This window comes from Epinephelus fuscoguttatus, linkage group LG14 (assembly GCF_011397635.1).
Source record: "Epinephelus fuscoguttatus linkage group LG14, E.fuscoguttatus.final_Chr_v1".
Classification (NCBI taxonomy): domain Eukaryota; kingdom Metazoa; phylum Chordata; class Actinopteri; order Perciformes; family Serranidae; genus Epinephelus; species Epinephelus fuscoguttatus.
Window position 1 is genome coordinate 27,398,395 of NC_064765.1, and position 21,114 is coordinate 27,419,508.

The window sequence follows — 21,114 nt, forward strand, 5'->3', positions numbered from 1 at the left end:
TCATCTGCATCTCAAACCATTTTCCTTTAATTTCTTGGATAATTCTTTCAACAGATTACACAGAGTTAACAGCATCCGTTACCTCCTTCCAGGCTGGCAGGATGCACCTATCCACAATGATTATCACCTCCATATATGGTGGTCACTGGATATTCATGGGCGGGCATGTATGCTAATTGCTGAGTAGCGGAAGCATGCTGTCAGTTTACAATTGATTGGCATTCATGAACATAAACACGTGCCTACGATCAAATCCGAGTTTTCCGCAGCGTTTATGAATCTGGTGAGACCAAATGTGTCTAGTTTCTGTGATGCTATAAAACATTATACTATTATTAACAATAAGCACACAGTATGAGCTGTCTGCAGCTTCAACCCAAACACATCATTATTGTCTTCTTGAACCCCCTCCCGATATTCAATATGAAACTTGAACATAAACAGCAAATGCATACTGATAACTTTACCTCCTGATGCTCCAGCTCCTCTTTGATCTGTCTGATGGAGCTCTGAGGCAGTAAAGCAGCATCATAACCCTCATCAATGGGCTCATCTTTAATATTGATACTAGCAGGCAGTGGGGGATTACTGTCCTCCGTTGGAGCTGCCTCCGACCTCTGAAATAATAAAGAGTATTCATGATTACTTGTTGAAGGTTCAAAGTTTTTATGACTGCAGTTATTTGACAGTCTTTCCAATCGTTTCCTACCTCTCCCTGTTGGCTGTCTTCTGTCTCCTCTGTCTGGGTCAGGGTGCCTCCATCTGACAGAAAGGTAGGAAAGAAAACACAGTATAGACGTCATCCAAGAGTTTCCAACTACACATGCTCTGCCCAGGCCACCATAAACGCCAGGAAATGAACACACTGTTGCAAATAATTCCAGTGCAAACTATTATTTTAAGCATTTTAAAGCTTCTTTTTTCTTTCTGTGGTGAAATAGTCCCTGCGTGGTCACCTCATGTTTTGTTCTGATAAATGAAAGCCATATATATGAAAGGTATATTCTAAGCCTCCCGGACTGCTTATTTTTTATTGGACTGAGTTGACATTTGTACTGAACATTCAAGATAAGGATGATTTGCAACAATTTGACAGACAATTTTATAATTTGCATAAATAAATATATATCACTACTACATCTAAAAGTTATCAGGTCCTGCATAAAAAATTTAGCGCCACAGATCTTGTGAAATACAGCTCCTGAGGTCAAATTTGACTGTAGCCTATATTATGCAGAACAGCATGTCAGTCGCTCTCTCTTGGTTCAGTTGTGTCCACTGCCAATCCAACATAATGTATTGCTTTTGGCTGCTGATGAAGTTCAACCAGAGCCAATGGTGCACAAACTACATATGACGATTAGCCACCGTCACTACAGCCATTTAGTACTGCACGCCAGTGAACTTGAAAGACTAACAAGAGATATAAAAAAGAATGGTCAAAACCAAACCAGCAGAGGCAAATATATCACAACTTTTTATCTCAAGTATAGGTCAAGCCCCCAAAATATGGGATCCTACATTTCCCATAATACAACTCAACAGTGTCTTTTGTTAGACCCTCCCTGCCTGGTAAATACCCATTTTTCTGAAAGCCCTCATTACCCTGAAGACATCACTATGACATCGTAACGGTTATTTTCTGACTTCAGGAAGCTTCCTCCAGAGACACAGAGGACATTATACAACTGTTTTCACAGACTGAAAGGTACTCTCTGGCACAAGTGAAGTGAACCTGATGTGTAGAATTGGTGATGTGACAGCCCAAAAGACAATTTTCTTGTCTTTAGATACTACGATACAGATGATAGAAACTTGCAATAAAGCAATGGAAATCAATCTTGTCTTTTACAACAGTCTAAACTGTCATGTGTGCATGCTGCTTTACCTCGGCTGTTTTCAGGTGTGTGGTCCTGTGAGGAGTGGGAGGTGTTAGCGGACCCACTGCTCGCTTCCCTCTCTTCCTCCTGAGGAAAGGGCTCCTCTCGAGTTGTGTTGTTCCCTGCTCCTGGTAGGCCTGTTTTTCCTTTTGTCTTACCCACACTAACATCCTCCAGGGTGCCCATCGGCAGGGCGAAGTGCCAGTCTTCCTCTTCTTCTTCTTCTGGCCCATACGAAGGAAGGCCATCCAACGCATCATCAAATGCTGCCCCTCCACTTCCTCCCCCTCCTCCTCCTTCAGTTGTACTCATGGTAAACGAGGAGCGTCGGACAGATGCAGGGGAGGAAATGGGAGGAAGGGATGACTCTCCAATCTCCTCATCCATCTTCTCTTCTTGTCTGCTGCCGTTGCTGTCCTCTTCTTCTACCGGTTGGTTCTCCCCTTGTCCTGAGGTTTCGTCTACTCCCTTTGTCTCGTCCTGACCTCCACTCCTGGTAGAGCTGGCAGAGCCCCTAGAGGAGTCAGCAAATTCTCCAAGCCCCATTACTTCATCAAAAACTCTGGACAGGTGCTCCTCATGCTGTAGGGGAGAAAAAGGTTGGGGATTTTATGGGGCAATAACAAGTTTGGCACTTAAGGAATGATGCACTTTAATCTTCTGTTGCTCAATGTTAAACCTAATAACTGTTTAAAACATCATAATGTCAAATGTCCATTACTGGTTACTGTGTACCCTAACTATTAATACCATAAATTAAGCTTCAAATTTTCAAAAATTTAAACATTGTTTTACTCGAATTCATTTGAGGAATAAAGACAACTGATCACCTGTGACTTAAGCGTTTCAATTCAGATGTCCAATAAACCCACTTAGAATCCAGTCCACAGTTATCTATAGTTCTCCCCTTAGTACATGGCCCCTCAACAGAGTGAAGTTGATCCAAGTTACACTCAAAAATAGACCTTTATCTTCTTTCTTATCTTTTTACTTTTCTGTCATAGCAGGAAAAGCACAGGTGGCTCTAATAACATAAATGATGGTTCTAGACCAGTTAAAAGCCATGTTAATGAGACAGTGTGTACAATACCAGGGCCCTGTGGGTGGGTCATCTAAATGGAGTGCAGCCACTTTCAATTGACATTAGACAAATCTTTGCTTTCCTGGTTATAACGTGTCCAAATGCTTGCCTCGAAGAAAGGTCTACTGGTCCAACTGAACACATTGCACCTCTGTCTTTCTCCAATACAGACTTGACTTGCCAAGAAGATGCCCACAGTGCACAAATCTGTCTCCAGCAACAAGCCCATTTACAATACAAGGGGATGGAGAGCCAACTTTACCCATCACCGTCACATAAGCACAACAACCACCATCTGTCAGTGGGCAGTGTAAATCACTTTGGTTAAATTGAGAAATATGATTTTGTGTCCATCTCATCAAATAACGCCCTACTCTCATTGAACATATCTTCTTGGTGTCCACGTCTTAGGGAACTGGCTGTATGAGGCTTTATGTTATCAATGTCTCACTACTATAGGTTATGATGGCTACAGGCCCCATGCTGTCCGACCAGTGGTATGGAGGGGGCGTCCCACCAAACTCCATTTAAAATTGGTCAATATCTCGCCTCCTGGCACAATTGTAAACTTGTACAGACACACACATCAAACAACCCAACAGGACATTGTGGTGGGTGATTGAACCCTCGAGTCAAAATAACATTCAAGTGACTCGCATTTAAAATTCAGTGAAATCACTTTTTTATTGTTCGCAGCAGCCCTCCGCGATGCAAAGGCTTTGTGGAGCCAGCAATCAACTGCAACACACAGTCCAGCTGCAGTGCTGGATTAATCAACTCTCTTGAGGTTCATAAAAAGACCTGCGCCATATTCTGTTAAACATACCCGTTTGGCGTCTAATGCATTGTCAGGCTGTTAAACGGAGCTTGGCGTGGTGGCATGCATCAGTGCCGAATAGCAGCAAGCTACTGGGTCGACTGCTAGCTAGCTAATGTTAGCTTAAATGTGCACATCTCGACCGGAAGCTAGCCCACAATAACTTAATGTCTTATTGTGTGGCTGTTTCAGCTAATCCATTTAGCTTGTAGTACAAGTGTTGCTACATATTCTAGCTTTGTGTTTCTTACCTTTAATCGTTTAAGTCTAAATTCCTCCGAGTCCGCCATGTTTTAATTATGCTGCAGACGCCGCGCTTCCAAACATCCACCCACCACTGAGGGTTATGGGTTATGTATGCAAGCTACTAACAAAAAAGATGCAGCTATAAACTCAATAAAGCACAATGCTAACGCCGGTAAGGCAGGTTGTTACAAATCTAAGCACAAGGACACCACCTAATATTTTGGGGTATACTTTCTGAAGATAAGAAACACTTTTACATATTAAATGACCATTAAATGTACGTTAAAGGCGACGACGAAGAAGAAACAGTTCGGTGTGGAAGATTCAGCGTTACCGTAAATTTGACTGGCTTTTCTTCATCTTTTACTCCTGACATCGTAGGTAGTTCAAAGTGATGATATCTTCCTCCAGTTAGAAGTATAATCGCGTTGCACCAGCGTAGTCCGCTGTTCTAAATACGTAATTATACTTTCCAAGTCCACACATGCAGCCCGCACGCCTAACCCGGTTTTTTCAAATGCCCTCTCCAGCGTCACTGTGCTGTATTCAAGTCAATACGGTAATTCCAGCTTTTATTGACCACGAAACACTGCACACTGCATTCAGTGCATTTTGACGCACAGCCACGTCTATGCGCACAGCAAATAAAATCCATATCCTCCATATTCTTTCCCCGTAATCTAACACCATGCATAATGGATGTCACAAAACTAAACATATTTTCTTTAAATATAGCACATGGTCTTTGTAAATATGTTTGATCGACAAACTGAAACATTACAATATGTGGTAATTCAAAGGGGTATATATACAGGACAAAGGGCCTAGTTTATCTCGAATTGTATTATGTAAAAATATGTAAAATACCACCTGCCAAAAGTCATCTCCCTCACATGCCAGAAGATATACCCAATTACTTACATTTGAGGGTAGGTGTAACCTTATTATTCAGATATTTGTAATGGGTTGCAGACATTTTTTAGATATAATTTTGAGTGGAAGTGATTAAAAAAGACCTGCAGTTACATTACTTAGTTAATTCATTCTTGACCAGTGGGCTAGCTAAACCCTTGAGGTCTGACAATTAGTTCTGTCAGAATCAAACCCCTTTATTGCCGTGTAGGTTTTCACATAAAATAAATTTCCTTTAGTGTTTTGTTGCATAGAAAAAAATTACAAGCCACCCAGCCACACAGAAGATCTGTACAATCAGCACAGTTTCAAGTTGGGCACCCAAGATTAGAGTCACCAATTCAGTATCTGACCAAATGCAGCATCTTCTGTTCCTGAGTTATGGCATTGAGTAATGGCCAGAAAAGTGTTTTTCCAAACATTATGATCTTACAGTGAAGTTGACCTCCGACCTTTTGGATATAAAATGTAATCACTTCATCATTTATTCCTAAACATTAGTGTGGAGTTTTGTCATAATAACCATATGGATTCTTGAGTTATGGCCAAATGTTTTTTGACGTCACAGTGACCTTGAACGTTGACCTTCATCCACAAATTCTAATCAGTTCATTCTTTAGTGCAAGTGGACGTTTGTGCCAAATTCTTATTCATGAGAATGAGATGGATGTAAGGTCAGACAGGAGGTCTGTAATCCAGTCTGACATGTTCAGCTGTGGGAGCTTGTCCTGCAACAGAGCAGAGAAGTGCACAGACAGGACCCTGGTGTAGGTTTCTGAGGATTCTAAAAAATTAAATGGAGGGCCATGTTGACTGTGTCCTCTACAGATCTGCAGGGGATCCAGGCATGGGTTGATGATAATTTTGAGGTGGAACAGGACAAGCCACTCAAAAGACCTCATAACCTATACATGACACAAGTTCTCCTAAAATATGTTATTCTGGACAACAAAGTGGGTTTCCTTTGTTTGACTTAGTGTAAGTGAAAAAATGTACAAAGTGTGATATAATATAGATACTATATGATGTTGTTAACATATGTCTTTGTACAAGTTAAACATTACAAATCAAAAAATAAGACTTCCTGAATATAGAGGTCAGGGCGACAGGTATGTAGTCATTTATCCTGCCGTCTTTGTGTTTTGGGAGACGAGGATAAGGCTGGAAGTCTTGAAACAGGCTGGTACTTGTGCCTCCAGTGACGTGTTGAAAATGCATGTGAGCATTCACCGAAGTGAACACCATTTGGACAAAATGCTTAAAGTGCAATTTGGAATAAGGCCCAGACAATAAGAAGAGAAGACACTGCCCTCTAAGCTGTCTTCAGTTTCACCATTCTACATTCTGGATCCATCTCATCAATGACTGCCATATCAAAATCAGTGGTAAAACACGCATCTCATCCTGTCAGGGCCACAGCTCCTATTCAGCAGAAGGTGATCTTAGCAAATGTGTGGCTATAGACCATTTCAAACTTGACAACATAAACATCACATCTACTGAGGTCGCACTTAAAGCTTTAATAATCTTGCACCCCATCAGCTATCGGTCTGTTGAAATTTTAACATCTTTTTATAGAGATTACCAAAGAAGACCAACCTTCGCTGTATGTTCTACTGTAGCCTTTGGCAGCATGGGCCTGTTTGTCCCCAGATAATCTACTCACAACAACCAATGGAGATGACACAGTGGACAAGGGTGTTAAGGCCAAGTGACAGCTGTTACAGCAGTGACCAAAGGGTTGGCATAAACGCTGAGACCAACCTTAAATGTATAAGGAGACCATGTTACAGTAGCCTTTGCCAGCATGAAAGCAGCATGTGCCTGTGGTGCTGCCTCAGATATAGGTGGACTGGGCTGGGTTGGCTGGGTCTGTTGGATCCCTACTAATCTGCTCTCAGTAGCCAGTGGAGATGACACTGTGGAGGAAGGAAATGCTATAACATAGTAGTGACACTGATGATCAGGACTAGGTAATTCAGTGTGGGAAGAAAGAGGAAATAAGAGATGGTCTGTCCATTTAGTTTTGCTACTCAGTTTTTGGTGATCACTCTACATACACAGAGCATGTAGACTTGTTTTTTTTTTAACCTGTATTCATAGGGGATAGGCTGCAGCGTACCACATGCATGAATCTGACATTAAACGTTGACCAGCCTTTACCGTATGAGGAGAGCATGCTACAGTAGCCTTTAGCAGCATGAAAGCAGAATCTGCTGGTGATAGACACAAATATCTGCATGTATGAATACAGATCAATTTTTTAAAAAGCTAATAACAACATAAATCTTTGTCAGACGACAGTTCAGGGGTTCCGTGATTGTGTCACATTCAATGCGTTCCGCCTCCTTTGCTCTCCACACGGACTGTTTACTTGCATGCACCCAAAGCCCGCTCAAATGTGATTGGTTAAATCAACACGGACTACAAATGGACTACAAATGGAAACCAGAACGCTTTCAATATCAATGACGCACGACCCGCCTACTCTGCCTCTGATTGGCTAGTACTAGTTGTCTTCGCTGTTTTGATTGGTTAGATCGGTCAGCAGCAGTGGGATTGGTTAGAGTTAAGGGAGAATATCAGGGTAATCCAATCAGAGACAGAGTAAGGAAAAGTAGGGCGGGTCATGCCCTCGCCAGCATAGAAAAAAAATACTAGCCTTCCGCTACCGTCAGATCTGCATTCATACGCAGATATCTGCTCATTCTCAGGCACCAGCAGTGACCTGTTTTCATAACGTTGGTCGCATTAATTGTATCCATTACGGTATTTAACGGATGACTTCGAAACAGATTAACCAGAGCAGACTGTAGGCTGTCTTTCAGTGAAAGTCCACTCTATGTAAATGTATTTCTATGTGCGCTCAGCCGAACTTGTCATCGGGGTCAAACAGCCGTCATAACGTTTTCAGGAAGCAGCAGAGAGGGGGAGTCCACCAGACAATTGTTGTTCTTGTCGCTTCCTGCGTATCCTCTCCTTGTCTGACAGTCTGGTCAGCCGACCAGCGGAGCGTTTTTTCGGCGTAGGTTGAAGTCTCTTCACCGGCGGATGAATGGCAATGACTGCAGCGAGAGCGGTGGCAGCGGGGGGCCCGGCGTCTTTGTCCCGGTTTAGGGGAGCGCTGGTCGCCGCTGTGCTGGGAGATTGTGTCGGGGGAGAGTTTGAAGGAGCGGAGGAGGTTCCCATGGAGAGTGTGCTGCAGCATCTGAGCAGCCTGGACGACGAGACCAAAGGGAATGGTTAGTGAGAGGATGAGATTTCATATCAGTCCACAATAAAGGAAATGCATATTACAGGATGGCTCTGATGGCAGTGGGGGAGACACATGGCTCCCTGCTGACCCCAGACCTACTGTGCACCTTACCCATACCAACACCTATTCACTAGGACTGTGAATTCACTACTAGTCTGCCATTACTTAGATCTTGATATTAAATTGGAGCAAGAGTGTGGGACAGTGAAGTGTTGCATAGGGGGGTTACCAACACTTAAAGATCATACATTCATCCTGAATGAATGACATGCATTTATCCTAACATAATGTACAGTAAAACCCTCAGTCATGGACATGGGAGACGTTAACCTTCATGGCATTCTGCCAAAGAGGCCTTTCTGGCAGAATTTCCTGCATTTTTCTTAAACCCAACCATGAAAAGGTATCATGGCAGAGGGCAAACTTCTCCCAGCAGCATCAGTGACTGATACCCAGAACAGTGGCGTCACACCAAACTCTGGACCCTATGCAAAAGCAGTCTCTGTGGACCTCCACCCACCAATCCATGTGTCTCTCTCATGCACCTTATTGAATTTTTCCCTTTCTTTTTTATTTTTTTACACACCATACAACTTGTGTTTAGTGATGGAGCCTAGTGCAGGGGCAAACTAAAGCATTTTGCACTTTTTGAAAGGCATGAAAGGGTCCTTCGAGAGCCTCCACATTTTTAAAAAAGTTCAGTCTCTCAACTGACTTATCTGGACAATTTTAAAATTTAAATTTTTTTTAAAATTTAGTTATGGCATTAATTACTTAGAAATAAAAAAATGCATACAAACTATGACGCCCCTGACTCAGAATGATGTCCACAAACTCAAAATACTCCATTTAAAAAGGAGAAAATCGAGCTTCACTTTCCATTTGAGAAAATGTGTCCAACACACTTTATTTTAAAGTCACCAAAAATGGATGGATTGTTGGGTTTTTTTTTAAGTTTATAGTCAGGGCTGAAATTATAGTAATGCTGATATGAGATGCAAAATGTTCTTGTGCATCATACAGTGTTTATGTGTGTGTGTTAGGTATTCTCGAGTACAGTGACGACACGGCAATGGCGCGTTGTGTGGTCCAGTCTCTACTCACCCGAACCGGCTTTGACGAGCAGGACATGGCTCGCAGGTATACGAATGCACACTGCTGCTGACACTAATATCTTTCATGTTGAGTTTAAGTGTATTATTGCTGTGTAAATATTGTCCAAAAAAACTGAAGGTAGCACTTACACACACACACACACACACACACACACACACACACACACACACACACACACACACACACACACAAATTGAAGCCCTGGTGTCACACCCCTGTAGGTTTGCCAAGGAGTACAGTACGTCCCCAGGTCGTGGTTATGGTTCTGGAGTGATCCAGGTGTTGAAGAAGCTGTCCTCTCCTCAGCTCAGTGATGTGTTCCAGCCAGCCAGGGACCAGTTCAATGGTCGAGGCTCCTTTGGGAACGGAGGAGCCATGAGGGCGGCCCCCTTCGCACTGGCTTTTCCCGATCCTGTTGATGTTAAAAGGGTGAGCAGAGGGCAGCATTTTGGGCAAAAATCACATTTTTGGTGATGCGCACATTGAGACATAGCATATTTTATGAACTGATTTATCTTAAACTTCTAACTCTGTAGTGTGCCTGAGCTAGTTTCATTAAAGTTTCATCTGTTGTGTAACCAAGTAAACTACACTAGAGTCCTTACTTGCCATTTGACACATGTCTCAAGTAAAGTCTCGAGTTTAAGTTAAAAAACTTTTGCACAAGTGAGAAACATCCTCTAAATTCTGTGCTTATTTTCATGAAGTTAAAAGACAAAAAATCTCTAATACTTGCACAAAAATACTGTAGTCAAGTTGAAATTAACATGAAGGTTTGGTCTAAATCAAGTCTCAGAACAGAGATTTCCAAATCAAGTACAGATTTGAATTAATTCTCTTCATAAATCAAGTCTCAAATAAATAAAGTGATGGAGGTCAGATTTAAGTTCAAGTTATGTGACTTGAGTCTTAAAGGGACAGTTCACTTCAAAATCTAAAGTGCAAATTTTGTGAGTTGCTGAGTGGTGGAGATATTGGCTGTAGAGATGTCTGCCCTTTCTCAAATATAAGAAAACTAGATGGCACTTTGCTTGTAGTGCTTAAATAAATAAAAAAGATATTAAAAAAACTCACAGCAATGTCTCTTTCCAGAAATCATGACCCGGTTACTCAATATAATCCACAGACCTTGTTGTGAGCAGTTTCTTGTAGGAACTATTTCCTTTCTACCAAAGTACACCTGCCAACCGTATCACCATCCAGAAGGGAGCATGCATCTACTCATGGACGAGAGGCTTGTGACAGCACGATATGTTAACACTGATGGCATCCTCCTTGGCTGAGCTGTAATGCTCGCTAGCTCAGTGATGCTAGGTGAGCTTGCGCAGCATCTAGTTCCATTATATTTGAGAGAAGGCAGACATCTCCACGGCAGATATCTCCAAAAACTTGGCTAGTCACACCAAAGCAATCTAAATTGACAAATAGCAATACAGGTAAGAGGAAAAATATGCATTTTAAATTTTGGGGTGAACCCTTCCTTAAATCTCTGCAGTAAATGGTCTTTTCTTTAATTTTAATCTTTGACTTTGAGATATAGCTTATGAAGAAGCAACTCAGTGAATTCAGTCAATGTATTCAGTCTGCGGACTTTGAGTAATGTATGTAGCAGTGTTTATATACAGAACAAGACTGACACTGTGGTTAGCTTACTAAATGTCATGGGTGTTATTGTGGTTTGTCTGTGATCAGCTACCAACCAGACAAGTGTCTAAAGATGAGGTTGACTGAATTTATTTGTTAACTCATCACAAAAAACAGCAAAGTAATGCTTATTTTGCTGGAAACCGTGTTCACCTGCACCTTCTGTGTATTTTGTCCTAATTATGACTGACAATGAAACACACAGGGTCACACTGCAATCTTGTTGGTGCAGAGTTGGTCTGATTTCATTCTCTTTCTTTCTCTGCAGTTCGCCCGTCTGGGTGCCATGCTGACCCACTCCTGCTCTCTGGGTTATAATGGGGCAGTGCTGCAGGCATTAGCTGTGCACCTCTCCCTGCAAGGGGCGTTAGACCTGCCCCAGCAGTTCATCAGCAGGCTAATTACAGAGATGGAGGAAGTTGAGGGCGACGAGGCTGCACGCAACGATGCCAGAATGTGAGTACTACATGATTCAATTCTCCTCCTCTACGGCTGCTTTAGCACAGATCTGAACTAGTGATGTCTATCTGAGGAGGTCAGAGCTGCAGTGTGATATCTGGGGTTCACTGCAGGAAATATGGAAGATTTTTAGAGGTATAAAGAAGAATATAAAATGTGCTGTATTTTAGTGTCAATCTTCCTTTAACATGTCGTTTCTCTCCAGCCTAAAGGAAGCAGAGAAACCGTTCTGTGAGCGCCTCCATAGAGTGAGAGACCTGATGGACAGGAGCAAGGTCAGCATAGAGGAAGTCATTTCTGAACTGGGTCAGTATCTGTTTACCTTTGACTTTATCTTGACTTTACATTGAGGTTTTTACAAAGGTTTTTATCATCCTTCTATCCTTTTCAATTCATCCTCTGACCGTTTCCAAAATATATTTTTAATACACACAGTGTTCTATTTTCATTATTCTTTATGGCCGCAAGCAGTGGGAATTTAATCATGTTATAATCTTTTCTTGATTAATGTTTTGCCTGACGTTAATGGAAAAATGCCCATCACAGTTTCCCAAAGCCAAAGTTGACTTTTTCAGATTGCGTGTTTTGTCCAAGCAACAGTCCAAGACCACAAAATATTCAGTCTTCTATCATAGCAGGTCAAGAAAACCACCAAATGATCACATTCAAGAAGCTAGAACAAGTCAATTAGTGCTCACTTCAACGATAATTATAAGTTTCTGATGGCTGAATAATTCACTAACTCACTTATAATTTTACCTATATACAACAGTAGGCTGGAATTCCATGTCCTCCTAAGAGATCTTGAAAAAAATATTTTGATATTTACCTCTTGCTGCTCTCATTGAATTAAAGATTTTATTTTTTGAACATTTAGGCTTCACATTTGGACACAGAACATATAAGGGGTGATAGATCTGTCCTCTGTGTTCCAGCCTCACTGAACTCCACTATATTAATTTAACATTTTTGTACGGTGGCCATGAGAGCTTAACACATTGCATATTATGAAAATACATGCAAATAAACACACCACAAACAAATCAAGAAACATCTTCACCAATTTGACGACACATATCTGCAAAGATATCTGAATCATGCCATTATGTTGTGAGCCTCTTGCGGTGCTTTTTTAAAATGCTGCATGTCGTCGAACTGATGCTTTCGGATGTTGTTAAGTTGGTGATGTTCTCTAAATGCTCCACATGTTTTGTCAAATTTGTGAAGATGTTTCTTCATTTGCTTATGTCGATATATTTGCACATGCTTTCTTAATTTCTGCATCGTGCTCTGAGGGCCACTGTATTTTTGTCTCATTTTGCCTCTACCAGATTCTACTCCAGTTTGTTTTCCTGACTTCTTATCACTCAACATTTCCTGTCTTTCCATCCAGGTAATGGCATTGCGGCGCTCCACTCAGTCCCCACTGCCATCTTCTGCGTCCTCCACTGCCTGCAGCCCAGAGAATGTCTTCCAGAGAGCTACGGCGGCCTGGAGAGGACAATAGCATACAGCCTGGCCCTGGGAGGGGACACAGACACCATAGCCTGCATGGCAGGGGCCATCGCTGGGGCCCACTATGGCATCGAGGCTATTCCTCAGATGTGGATAAAGTGCTGCGAGGGTGCAGAGGATGCAGACATGAACGCAGAGCGGCTTCACATGCTGTACCACCAGTCATCACAGGGAGGCAGCAGTGGGACAGGGGAGCAGAGCAGCGAAGACGCATCTGAAAAGCGGTCAAATGCTTCTAACGGCACAGAGAAGAAAACTGGGGATTAGCGAGTCTTCAACTGGAGTTTGGCGAAAGGACTCTTGAATACACACACATACAAATTACACACTTGCACCAAGTAAATACCGTTTTGTTTTTCGGGCTGTATCTGAGAAGCTATTTCAACACTGCAACATTATTGTACTCGTCAAAACAGCTCATTATTTTCTGAGACCCTCCAAGCAAAAACATAAAAAAGCTGAATTTGTTAGGTGACAGAAAAATGAAGCGGAATGAACCAGAGGCACCAAGTGTAATGAGACAGATTATATTGACTGTGTGATAAATTTGGTCTGTGTATTCGTACACACACACACCTCTCTCCCCTCTCCGCTCTTTCCAATTTTGTGTTGAACAATCCTTTGTCATGTGAAAGCTGCACTATGAATTGGCCATGTCTTGTTTTATCCTTTTGGTGGATAAAAATTATTTAATAAACTTTTTTTTTTTAAAATTCATAACCTGTATGAGTGTTTATTTTGAATTTAAGATTTAAGGATTTGTTTCAGTAGGATCAGCTGCATCGAAATGTCATTACTAATCGAGACTACTAGTATTAGATAAACAAGCAAGTCTACAGTCATAGCCACAGCGGCACACTAAGCTAAATGCTATTGTTGACACACTAACATGCATACAGCAGCTACACTAACATGCTGATGTTCACAGGTTTAATGTGTACCATGTCCACCTTCTTAGCTTTGTGGGTTAGCATGCTAACATTCGCTAACTAGCACTGAGCAGCTGAGGCATATGAAACCAAAATATTTGAAATAAAACTGTTCAATTATAACAGTTAATTTGGAGGGAGATAATAATGGCTATATAGACACAGTATGTCCCAAAAATGTCAACCTCCTGGTGATCACCAAAGTCTTAACCCTGACCATAAATGTCTGTACAAACTGATGACCATCCATCCAGTAGCTGCTGAAAGATTATTGTTTTATACACTGTGCATTCAAATATCCATACTGCTATACTATATAGTATGCCAGAAAAATATTTAATATGTCCCAATACATAGTTTGTCACATGCAGTATGCCAAAATACCAGGATGCGCCCCTGCATTTGGTTGCATTTTGCCATATGCAAGCCAGCATGCTTATTCTGACCCACAGTTCTCTGCAGTAGAAGATGTGTCACATGGACTGAGCCGCAGACAGATGACAACTTGCTGACAGCTCAAAAGCTGCAATGACCAATGAGTGCATTCATTTGACTGATGACCAGCCAGAAGTAATAAGAATATTAATTGTCTAAGTAAACAAAATATTCAGAGATTACCAACAACAAAAGGACACAACTATAAAAAATAAAGAAATGCAAGTGCAATTTTACTGTTGTGAAAATATGATAGAATCTACAGTGTATGCAGTTGTAATTTAAAAGTTAAAACTACATTGCAAAGTAACAACTGCAGAGCTCTCCAGGTTGACCTCTGTCTCTGGTGAGCTCGGTGAATGGTGCTTTGTTTTATCTCTGAGGTCACAGATATGTGTGCAAGAAGGTCAAAGTTCAGGGCGTAATGTTAAGTCAAACCAGTATGTCCTGATTGTGTGCATACTGCATGCAACAGTATGTATTTCTTAAGGGCAGCTGCAGCACCTACTAAAAGTAAAAAGAAAAAGTATGAGATGCGGAATGCAGCTACGCCATTTTCCAGAGCAAAGTTGTTGATGTATCATGTTAAAATCACATATAGTTCTTTAAAACTATGACGAATGACAAAGGATGCTGCCGTTTGATTCTTTCGTTGTTTTTGTTTCATGCACCTCAGAGCTGCGATGTTGTGACTAACCTCACTGCAGCATTTAGTTTATGGTGCGCTTTCTCACTCTGGTATCAGTTTGTTTGGAGAACAGCCAGTATTTATATCTTGTGCAGGTGTCTGTCAGTGACAACTCCTCTTACTCCCCAAAATCAAAATATTGTATCATTTAAGAAAAGATATTAGGTTAAAAAAAAAAGTTTATTCATGTAAAATATTTTTTGTATGCATCTTTCATCTGGAACAGTTTGCAAATAAACATTTATTATAAACTGAAATGGAAATTACAGGAATCTTCAGTCGTACAAGTGCATAGTCTGTCCAGCCACCTACTGTTGCACAGCAAACATAAATTAAAGATTTATAAAATAGTCATATTACATTTTTGGCAATATATTGACATGACAGATTTACTTCTCAATTATATTTCTTTTCAAATGTGCTCTCTAAAACGACTATGAACATCAGCAAATAAAACAGTGTGTATCCAATGGCTAAAATTCAAAGAGTCAAAAGTGCTGACCAACTGGGAGGTAACACAAAATGGCTACTGAATGTAAACTGAAAATTTTCATTTGTGTCACTGGCAAAAAAAAGTGGGTGCAGTTAAAAAGCACAAGCAAACAAACAAACTGGAAGCACAACTTTTCCTTCTGCCCAAATCACAGGTTTTTCTCTGCAGGGGCGACCTCTAAGAACAGCTGCAGGAACACTGTTAACTTGGTCAGCAGTCCTGGGCAGAGCTTGTAATGGATGAAGGGGACGTAGACAATTGCTCCACTTAAGATAAATAAAGTCACATAGAGATATTCAATCTGAGGATCGTCTATGATGGGTGCCAGCACGAGGAATATGGCCACAATGATGACCAGTATGGGGAGGATAATGGGAACCTGTAGACAGAGGGAGAGACAGGGACATGGTGATTCTCATGCTGTGTTAACAAAAAGACAAATGTTGGTGTTTCAAGAGTGGCTGTGTGTGTGACACTGACCTTGTACGGCCTGGGGAGCTCCGGCTTCTTAATCTTAAGATAAAGAAGTCCAGACAGGGTGATGCCATAGAAGAACCAGGCAGTGAAACTGGCAACAGCAGTGAAGAAGACAGTGAGACAAACACAAGCATTCTTTATACATGTATTAAGGAAGAAATGTCAACATTAAAAACATGCAAAGCAGACACATATTTCACCTGAAGAAGTTGACAATACTTTGGAAGTCTCCAGGGATCAGCACCAGCAGAGAGACGACAGTGGTGAAGATCAGAGCTGGAGATGGAGTCAGCCTGTGGACGTGAGCCATGGCCAGAATATCTGGCTACAAAGCAAGCACAAGTCTGTGAGTAAGCCTTCCAACATGCGTCTAATGCTGAACATGCTAAGTAAAGATTCTCACCATGTGTCCTTCCCTGGCAGCCACAAAGCACACACGGCCACCACTGAAGAATGTCCCGTTCAGTGAACCAAAAGCAGACAATGCTGCAGCCACAGACATGATCCATCCCCAGCTTCCTAACACTTTATTCCTGTGGAAAAAAGGTTGGTGTTCTCACAAAAGCAACAGCAACCCTCCCAAGTTTCAAAAGCCACCTGCTATACATAGAAAGTACAACACAGAGCATAGATACAGTAGAGATTTTTCAAAATTCTAAATTTCTCATTGATTTCTGAACTCCCCTGTGTTCAAGTAAAGTACATGTCATTTTTGTCTAATATATGAATGGTAAGCTCTGCTGACGTGCTTTTCCACCAGGTTGATGACAGAGTTAATTAAAAGCCAGGGTAATAAAGGGGAACTCCACTGATTTGACACATCAAAGTCTGTTTACAGCTCTCTACAGCATATATAAAAGAGGTTGTATGTTGCTATTTGTGGCTCCAGAGGGAGCTGTGTGAAATCTGTTCTCCTAATCTCTGTTTCAGGCTAGAGGCTACATTAGCCACTACTAACATTACACACTCAATTCCCCAACCAAACTGTGGGGTGCAAGGTTCTGACGTGAGAAATAAAAAAGACCATCTCTGGTTCAGGTGAATGGATTTAGATTTTTTTTTTCCAAACAAAATTGTGAGTCCGGCAGGTGCTGTCTTACCCCCAGGTTACTGCTACAGCGCTGGAGGACATGAGCTCTTTTGGCGTCATTACCGTCAGGTAGCTCACATTCACCAGCAGATATAAGCCAGTCACCAGAGAAATGGCTATCACAACCGCCCTGGGGAGATTCACCTGGAAGAAGGAAAAAAGGCAATATAATTTTTATGTTCAGGTCAATGTGTACCAGCTTGCATGATGGATAGCTTTAATACTGACTCTGGTATAATGGACTGAGCCAGGAGTCACTCCAAAGTACAACCCTGATTCCAAAAATGTTGAGACACTTTGTAAAACATGAATAAAATCAGACTGCAATGATTTGTAAGTCCTTTGTGACCTTTATTCAACTGAATACAGTACAAAGATAATATATATGATGTTCCAACTGTTAAAATTTATTGTTTTTGTAAATGTGCACTCATTCTGAATTTGATGCCTGCAATACTTTCCAATCAAATTGGAACAGGAACATATTTGGATGCTGATTGTTGAAGTTTTGAAAGTAAATTTCTTTCCCATTTGTGCTTGATATACAACTTCAGTTGCTCAACGGTCCGGGACTCTCCATTATAACGTGCAGAATGTGGCTTGCCAGTGTCTTGCTGGAATACGCAGGGACTTCCCCGGAAAATATGTCATCTGGATGGCAGCATATGTTGCTCCAAAACCTGTATGTACCTTTCAGCATTCACGGTGCCTTCACAGATGTAAAAGTTACCCATGATGCAACACACCCCCATACCATCTCAGATGCTGGCTTTGAACTTTGCACTGGTAACAATCTGGATAGTCCTTTTCCTCTTTAGCCCAGAGCACACAACGTCCATGATTTTCCAAAAACAATCTGAAATGTGGACTCGTCAGACCACAGCACACTTTTCTTCTTTGTGTCTGTCCATCTCAGATGAGCTCAGGCCCAGTGAAGTCAGCACCATTTCTGGATGTTGTTGATATGCGGGCCTATTTAGGTGGTCTAAAGCGGATGGCGGAGGGCGCATAATCCATGTCGCAAGTGTCATTGCTATTTAGATGCAGGCGCAGTTGTCATTTTCACGCCCTGCGCCCTCGTCGTCTAACTAGCTAATGAACTTGCGCTTCTCTGGGTGTGTTGGTCTAAAAATGAGGAGTGGTCAGGCGCAGTCATGGCGTGTTGCTAGTTAGATGACGTAAAAAGCAAATGCGCCAGTGACGAACAAAAACCTGGTCTAAAGTCAACGGTGCAGTATTTCGCTGTTAAACAAGTTAGTAATATGCGTCTCTAGGTGGGTGCACAACGCGCGTGCACTCTGCTCAGACACACACGGAGCAGCCACATATATGCAAAAGATAACAAATAAAAATATGATTACAATGTGAAAGGTTAGTATTGTGCACATTAAAATATTTATCAGAAACACGTCTTAATGGTCAGTCATTAATCAGAATGATCTAATCGCAGTAATAATGATCATCATAATCCGGGAGGTCCAAGCTGCAGTGTCCAAATATATGGAACTGCGAGCAGACCTCCACGGGCTGATGATGCATAGCCTGTAAAATGAACTTGTCTTTCCCAAATGAATTGTGATCATTTTGGCATGTAGGCTAAATCACAAAATCAAAGATGTGAAAATGTTTGATAAACTTTATTATGACATAAACACAACAATAACCAGCTTCTGTGAACTAAAAACGTAAACTTACAGCCCCACAAGTACAAATGTATATGTAAAAAAAAGCTTTTAGAACGTAAAACTGAAGATCATCTTGTCAGGAGGAGGAGGAGGAGGAGGATGACCCCCTCTCCGCAGCCAGCGCGCAGCCAGACCAGGCGGCCCGGGTGCAGCCACGGGACCAGCCCTTCCTGGACCTTCAGGCGGGGGGGTTCAGGATGCTGGAGAGGGAGCTGGGCTCTCTAACCTCCTGGGTTAAAATAAAATTGAATAACAATTTGTTGACAGCGTTTCTCTCGTGCGCGTGTGCGCTCTCTCTTTCTCTCTCGCAGTCTCACTCTGTTTCTTTTCTTTTGACTTTTCTAAGATGACAGATGCTGAATATATACTCCTTCTCTGATGCTGTGGCTGTTTGTGGTTGGCTGAGAGGGATGTGAACTCATTAGTTTGCAGCTGTGTTAATCAAATCAGGTTGGGTTTCCATTACGCGTGCCAATCTCCTTTGATCTGACATCAGATGTGACGGGACAGTTGATACAGAGATACATTTATCGTCTCCTCAGCTGTAAAACGCTCACTCTTTCCAGTTGGTAGGTCCGTCATCTAACTAGCTCTCTACCGTGCACTCCAATCGCGCCTCTTTTAAAGGGAATGAGAGGTGACACTCTGATTGGCTTATTGAATGATACACCCAAAACACACCCATGACTAATTCACAGAATAAGTCCAACCATAGACATAATAAAGAGTAGACACCGCATTGGCTGCTGGGGCGCAAGAAATGCGGCCGCCATCTTGAACCAGTCATCCTACCCAGAAGATACAAGATGCCTGAGCACTGTGCGGCGTATTCCTGTTCAAATCGGCGGACTATTGAAAACAGGGCTCAGGGGATTACTTTTCACAAGTAAGATTGAACATTGTTATTGGTTGTATTTTGTGAATAGAATATTACTGTACTGTATTTATGTCCACCAGCGAAATTGTAGCCAGCTAACATTAGCTAGGCTATGTTTAGTGGTGTTAACCCGGCTATGAAGGCTAACTGAGACTTTATAAATCATATATTCCATAACACTGACTTAGATTACAACTGACACAAGAATGCTATTGTAGAAATTAAACAACTATTACTGGTATAACATTGACCAGCAAATTTTACACAGGTGGCACAGACTGTATTATTCACATGTAATTCTTTCACCCCAACAAAAGTAAGATACCTCTCATGTCTCATACCCACCCCACTTACTTAAAAATACAGACAACAGAACATCTGACTGTAGAATAGTTTGCAAACAAGCTTACTCACAATTTCAGCAGCTTTGGTTCATTATCAACAGATATGCATCAAAATAGGAGTTTTGTTGAAGAAAGGTTCTGTGAAATTTGAAGGAAGAAGAAGTAAATAGGAAAATAGGAAATAGGAAATAGGAAGATAGAAAGTAGAGAAATAGGAAGAAAATAGGAAGAAGAAGGAAGAAAATAAGCTTGACCTCCTTTGTAAAATGTTTTTGTGTAGACTCTCCCAAATCTCCAGTTTTCATTTTGAAGGTTTCCCAAAGTCAAAGATGTGAGGAAGAAGTGGGAAATGGCTTTGAGGAGGGAAGGATTCACTGCAAGTGATTCATCCGTGCTTTGCAGTGAGCATTTTAAGCAGGACGATTTTGATAGGACAGGTCAGATTGTCCGACTCAGAGATGGTGTTATTCCATCCATCTTCAGCTTACTGGTTCACCTCCAAAGGGTAGGTGTATCATCATAAGGCTATTAGCATTCATAAATGTAAATATTCTATTATCAATCACAGGGCAGGGTGAAATACTTATCCCTGTATACTATATTCTTTTCAAGTATTCTGCTTCTTCATTTTAGCCGGAAAAGGGCAGGACTACATCTACCTCCAGAAGAGCTGAAGACAGCCTGTCCGTGGCCTCTCAGGATGCCCCACAAACTGCAACCTCACACTCACAACCTCAGCCTAATGATGTGAGTATTTCTACTTTAAACATCATATCATAATGGTCCTGGACATATCAAAATCTCACTTGTTTGCTGCCACTCATATTAAACACACTCACAAATAAACCCATACACACACAATTGAAGACATGCTGAACATGCATTCCTGTGCGCCAGGAAGGAGACCCCAGTACAACAGCTCAGTACATCATCGTGGCAAAGAATGACAAAGTCGCCATCCCACTTCAAGATGAGGGTTTGACATGCACCATAGACAAGTTGTTCAAAATTTTATGGGTTTGCAATGTGGCATACCCTGTCCAACTTGATTCAATCTATTGTTTCTTTGAGCATGTTTATGAAATGCCCATCTCAGGTGGAAGAGATCAAAAGTTGTGGAGCTTATTGCCAAGCTTCAGGCAGTGGCGTAAGTTGTGCTAGTGTCACCAT

The 21,114-nt window shown here is 41.6% G+C and overlaps 4 protein-coding genes across 12 annotated transcripts in view; 2 read left to right on the forward strand and 2 right to left on the reverse strand.

The window, feature by feature from the left end:
• LOC125900563 (zinc finger MYM-type protein 4-like) overlaps positions 1 to 4,541 on the reverse strand; it is a 28,181-nt gene extending 23,640 nt beyond the window's left edge. For 4 of the 5 annotated variants that reach the window (XM_049595641.1, XM_049595638.1, XM_049595640.1 and 1 more), the window contains exons 1-4: positions 4,359 to 4,541; positions 1,889 to 2,462; positions 710 to 762; positions 468 to 617 (exon numbers count right to left, since the gene is read on the reverse strand). In XM_049595641.1, the coding sequence (XP_049451598.1) occupies positions 468 to 617; positions 710 to 762; positions 1,889 to 2,462; positions 4,359 to 4,400 (819 nt within the window). In that variant the 5' untranslated portion in view covers positions 4,401 to 4,541. Of the gene's footprint in view, positions 1 to 467; positions 618 to 709; positions 763 to 1,888; positions 2,463 to 4,029; positions 4,295 to 4,358 lie in introns of those variants that run through there. The other variant, XM_049595637.1, reaches the window with a different exon arrangement.
• A 3,086-nt stretch (positions 4,542 to 7,627) lies between these two features.
• adprs (ADP-ribosylserine hydrolase) lies at positions 7,628 to 13,637 on the forward strand. The gene is made up of 6 exons (XM_049597026.1): positions 7,628 to 8,178; positions 9,236 to 9,332; positions 9,530 to 9,737; positions 11,221 to 11,408; positions 11,617 to 11,717; positions 12,805 to 13,637. Exons 1-6 carry the CDS (start codon positions 7,992 to 7,994, stop codon positions 13,191 to 13,193), a joined length of 1,170 nt encoding a protein of 389 aa, XP_049452983.1. The 5' UTR covers positions 7,628 to 7,991; the 3' UTR covers positions 13,194 to 13,637.
• Positions 13,638 to 15,125: 1,488 nt separating this feature from the next.
• zmp:0000001267 (b(0,+)-type amino acid transporter 1) overlaps positions 15,126 to 21,114 on the reverse strand; it is a 33,963-nt gene continuing 27,974 nt past the window's right edge. For 3 of the 5 annotated variants that reach the window (XM_049595763.1, XM_049595759.1, XM_049595760.1), the window contains 5 exons: positions 17,049 to 17,182; positions 16,352 to 16,481; positions 16,149 to 16,273; positions 15,952 to 16,039; positions 15,127 to 15,850 (listed from right to left, as the gene is read on the reverse strand). In XM_049595763.1, coding sequence (XP_049451720.1) covers positions 15,620 to 15,850; positions 15,952 to 16,039; positions 16,149 to 16,273; positions 16,352 to 16,481; positions 17,049 to 17,182 — 708 coding nt within the window. In that variant the 3' untranslated portion in view covers positions 15,127 to 15,619. Of the gene's footprint in view, positions 15,851 to 15,951; positions 16,040 to 16,148; positions 16,274 to 16,351; positions 16,482 to 17,048; positions 17,183 to 21,114 lie in introns of all 5 variants that reach the window. The other 2 variants (XM_049595761.1, XM_049595762.1) reach the window with 2 other exon arrangements.
• On the forward strand, positions 18,911 to 21,026 carry LOC125900637 (THAP domain-containing protein 6-like). The gene is made up of 3 exons (XM_049595764.1): positions 18,911 to 19,609; positions 20,257 to 20,449; positions 20,578 to 21,026. The coding sequence occupies exons 1-3, from the start codon at positions 19,530 to 19,532 to the stop codon at positions 20,722 to 20,724; spliced, it is 420 nt and encodes a 139-aa protein (XP_049451721.1). The 5' UTR covers positions 18,911 to 19,529; the 3' UTR covers positions 20,725 to 21,026.

What these genes read in the sequence shown, in the direction of transcription:
- LOC125900637 (XM_049595764.1), top strand. Translation starts at nt 19,530, where the DNA reads ATGCCTGAGCACTGTGCGGCGTATTCCTGTTCAAATCGGCGGACTATT. An exon ending in CAGGGGATTACTTTTCACAA is followed by an intron (nt 19,610 to 20,256) that starts GTAAGATTGAAC and finishes TTCATTTTGAAG; the next exon opens with GTTTCCCAAAGTCAAAGATG. An exon ending in TACTGGTTCACCTCCAAAGG is followed by an intron (nt 20,450 to 20,577) that starts GTAGGTGTATCA and finishes TCTTCATTTTAG; the next exon opens with CCGGAAAAGGGCAGGACTAC.
- adprs (XM_049597026.1), top strand. Translation starts at nt 7,992, where the DNA reads ATGGCAATGACTGCAGCGAGAGCGGTGGCAGCGGGGGGCCCGGCGTCT. An exon ending in CGACGAGACCAAAGGGAATG is followed by an intron (nt 8,179 to 9,235) that starts GTTAGTGAGAGG and finishes TGTGTGTGTTAG; the next exon opens with GTATTCTCGAGTACAGTGAC. An exon ending in GGAAGTCATTTCTGAACTGG is followed by an intron (nt 11,718 to 12,804) that starts GTCAGTATCTGT and finishes CTTTCCATCCAG; the next exon opens with GTAATGGCATTGCGGCGCTC.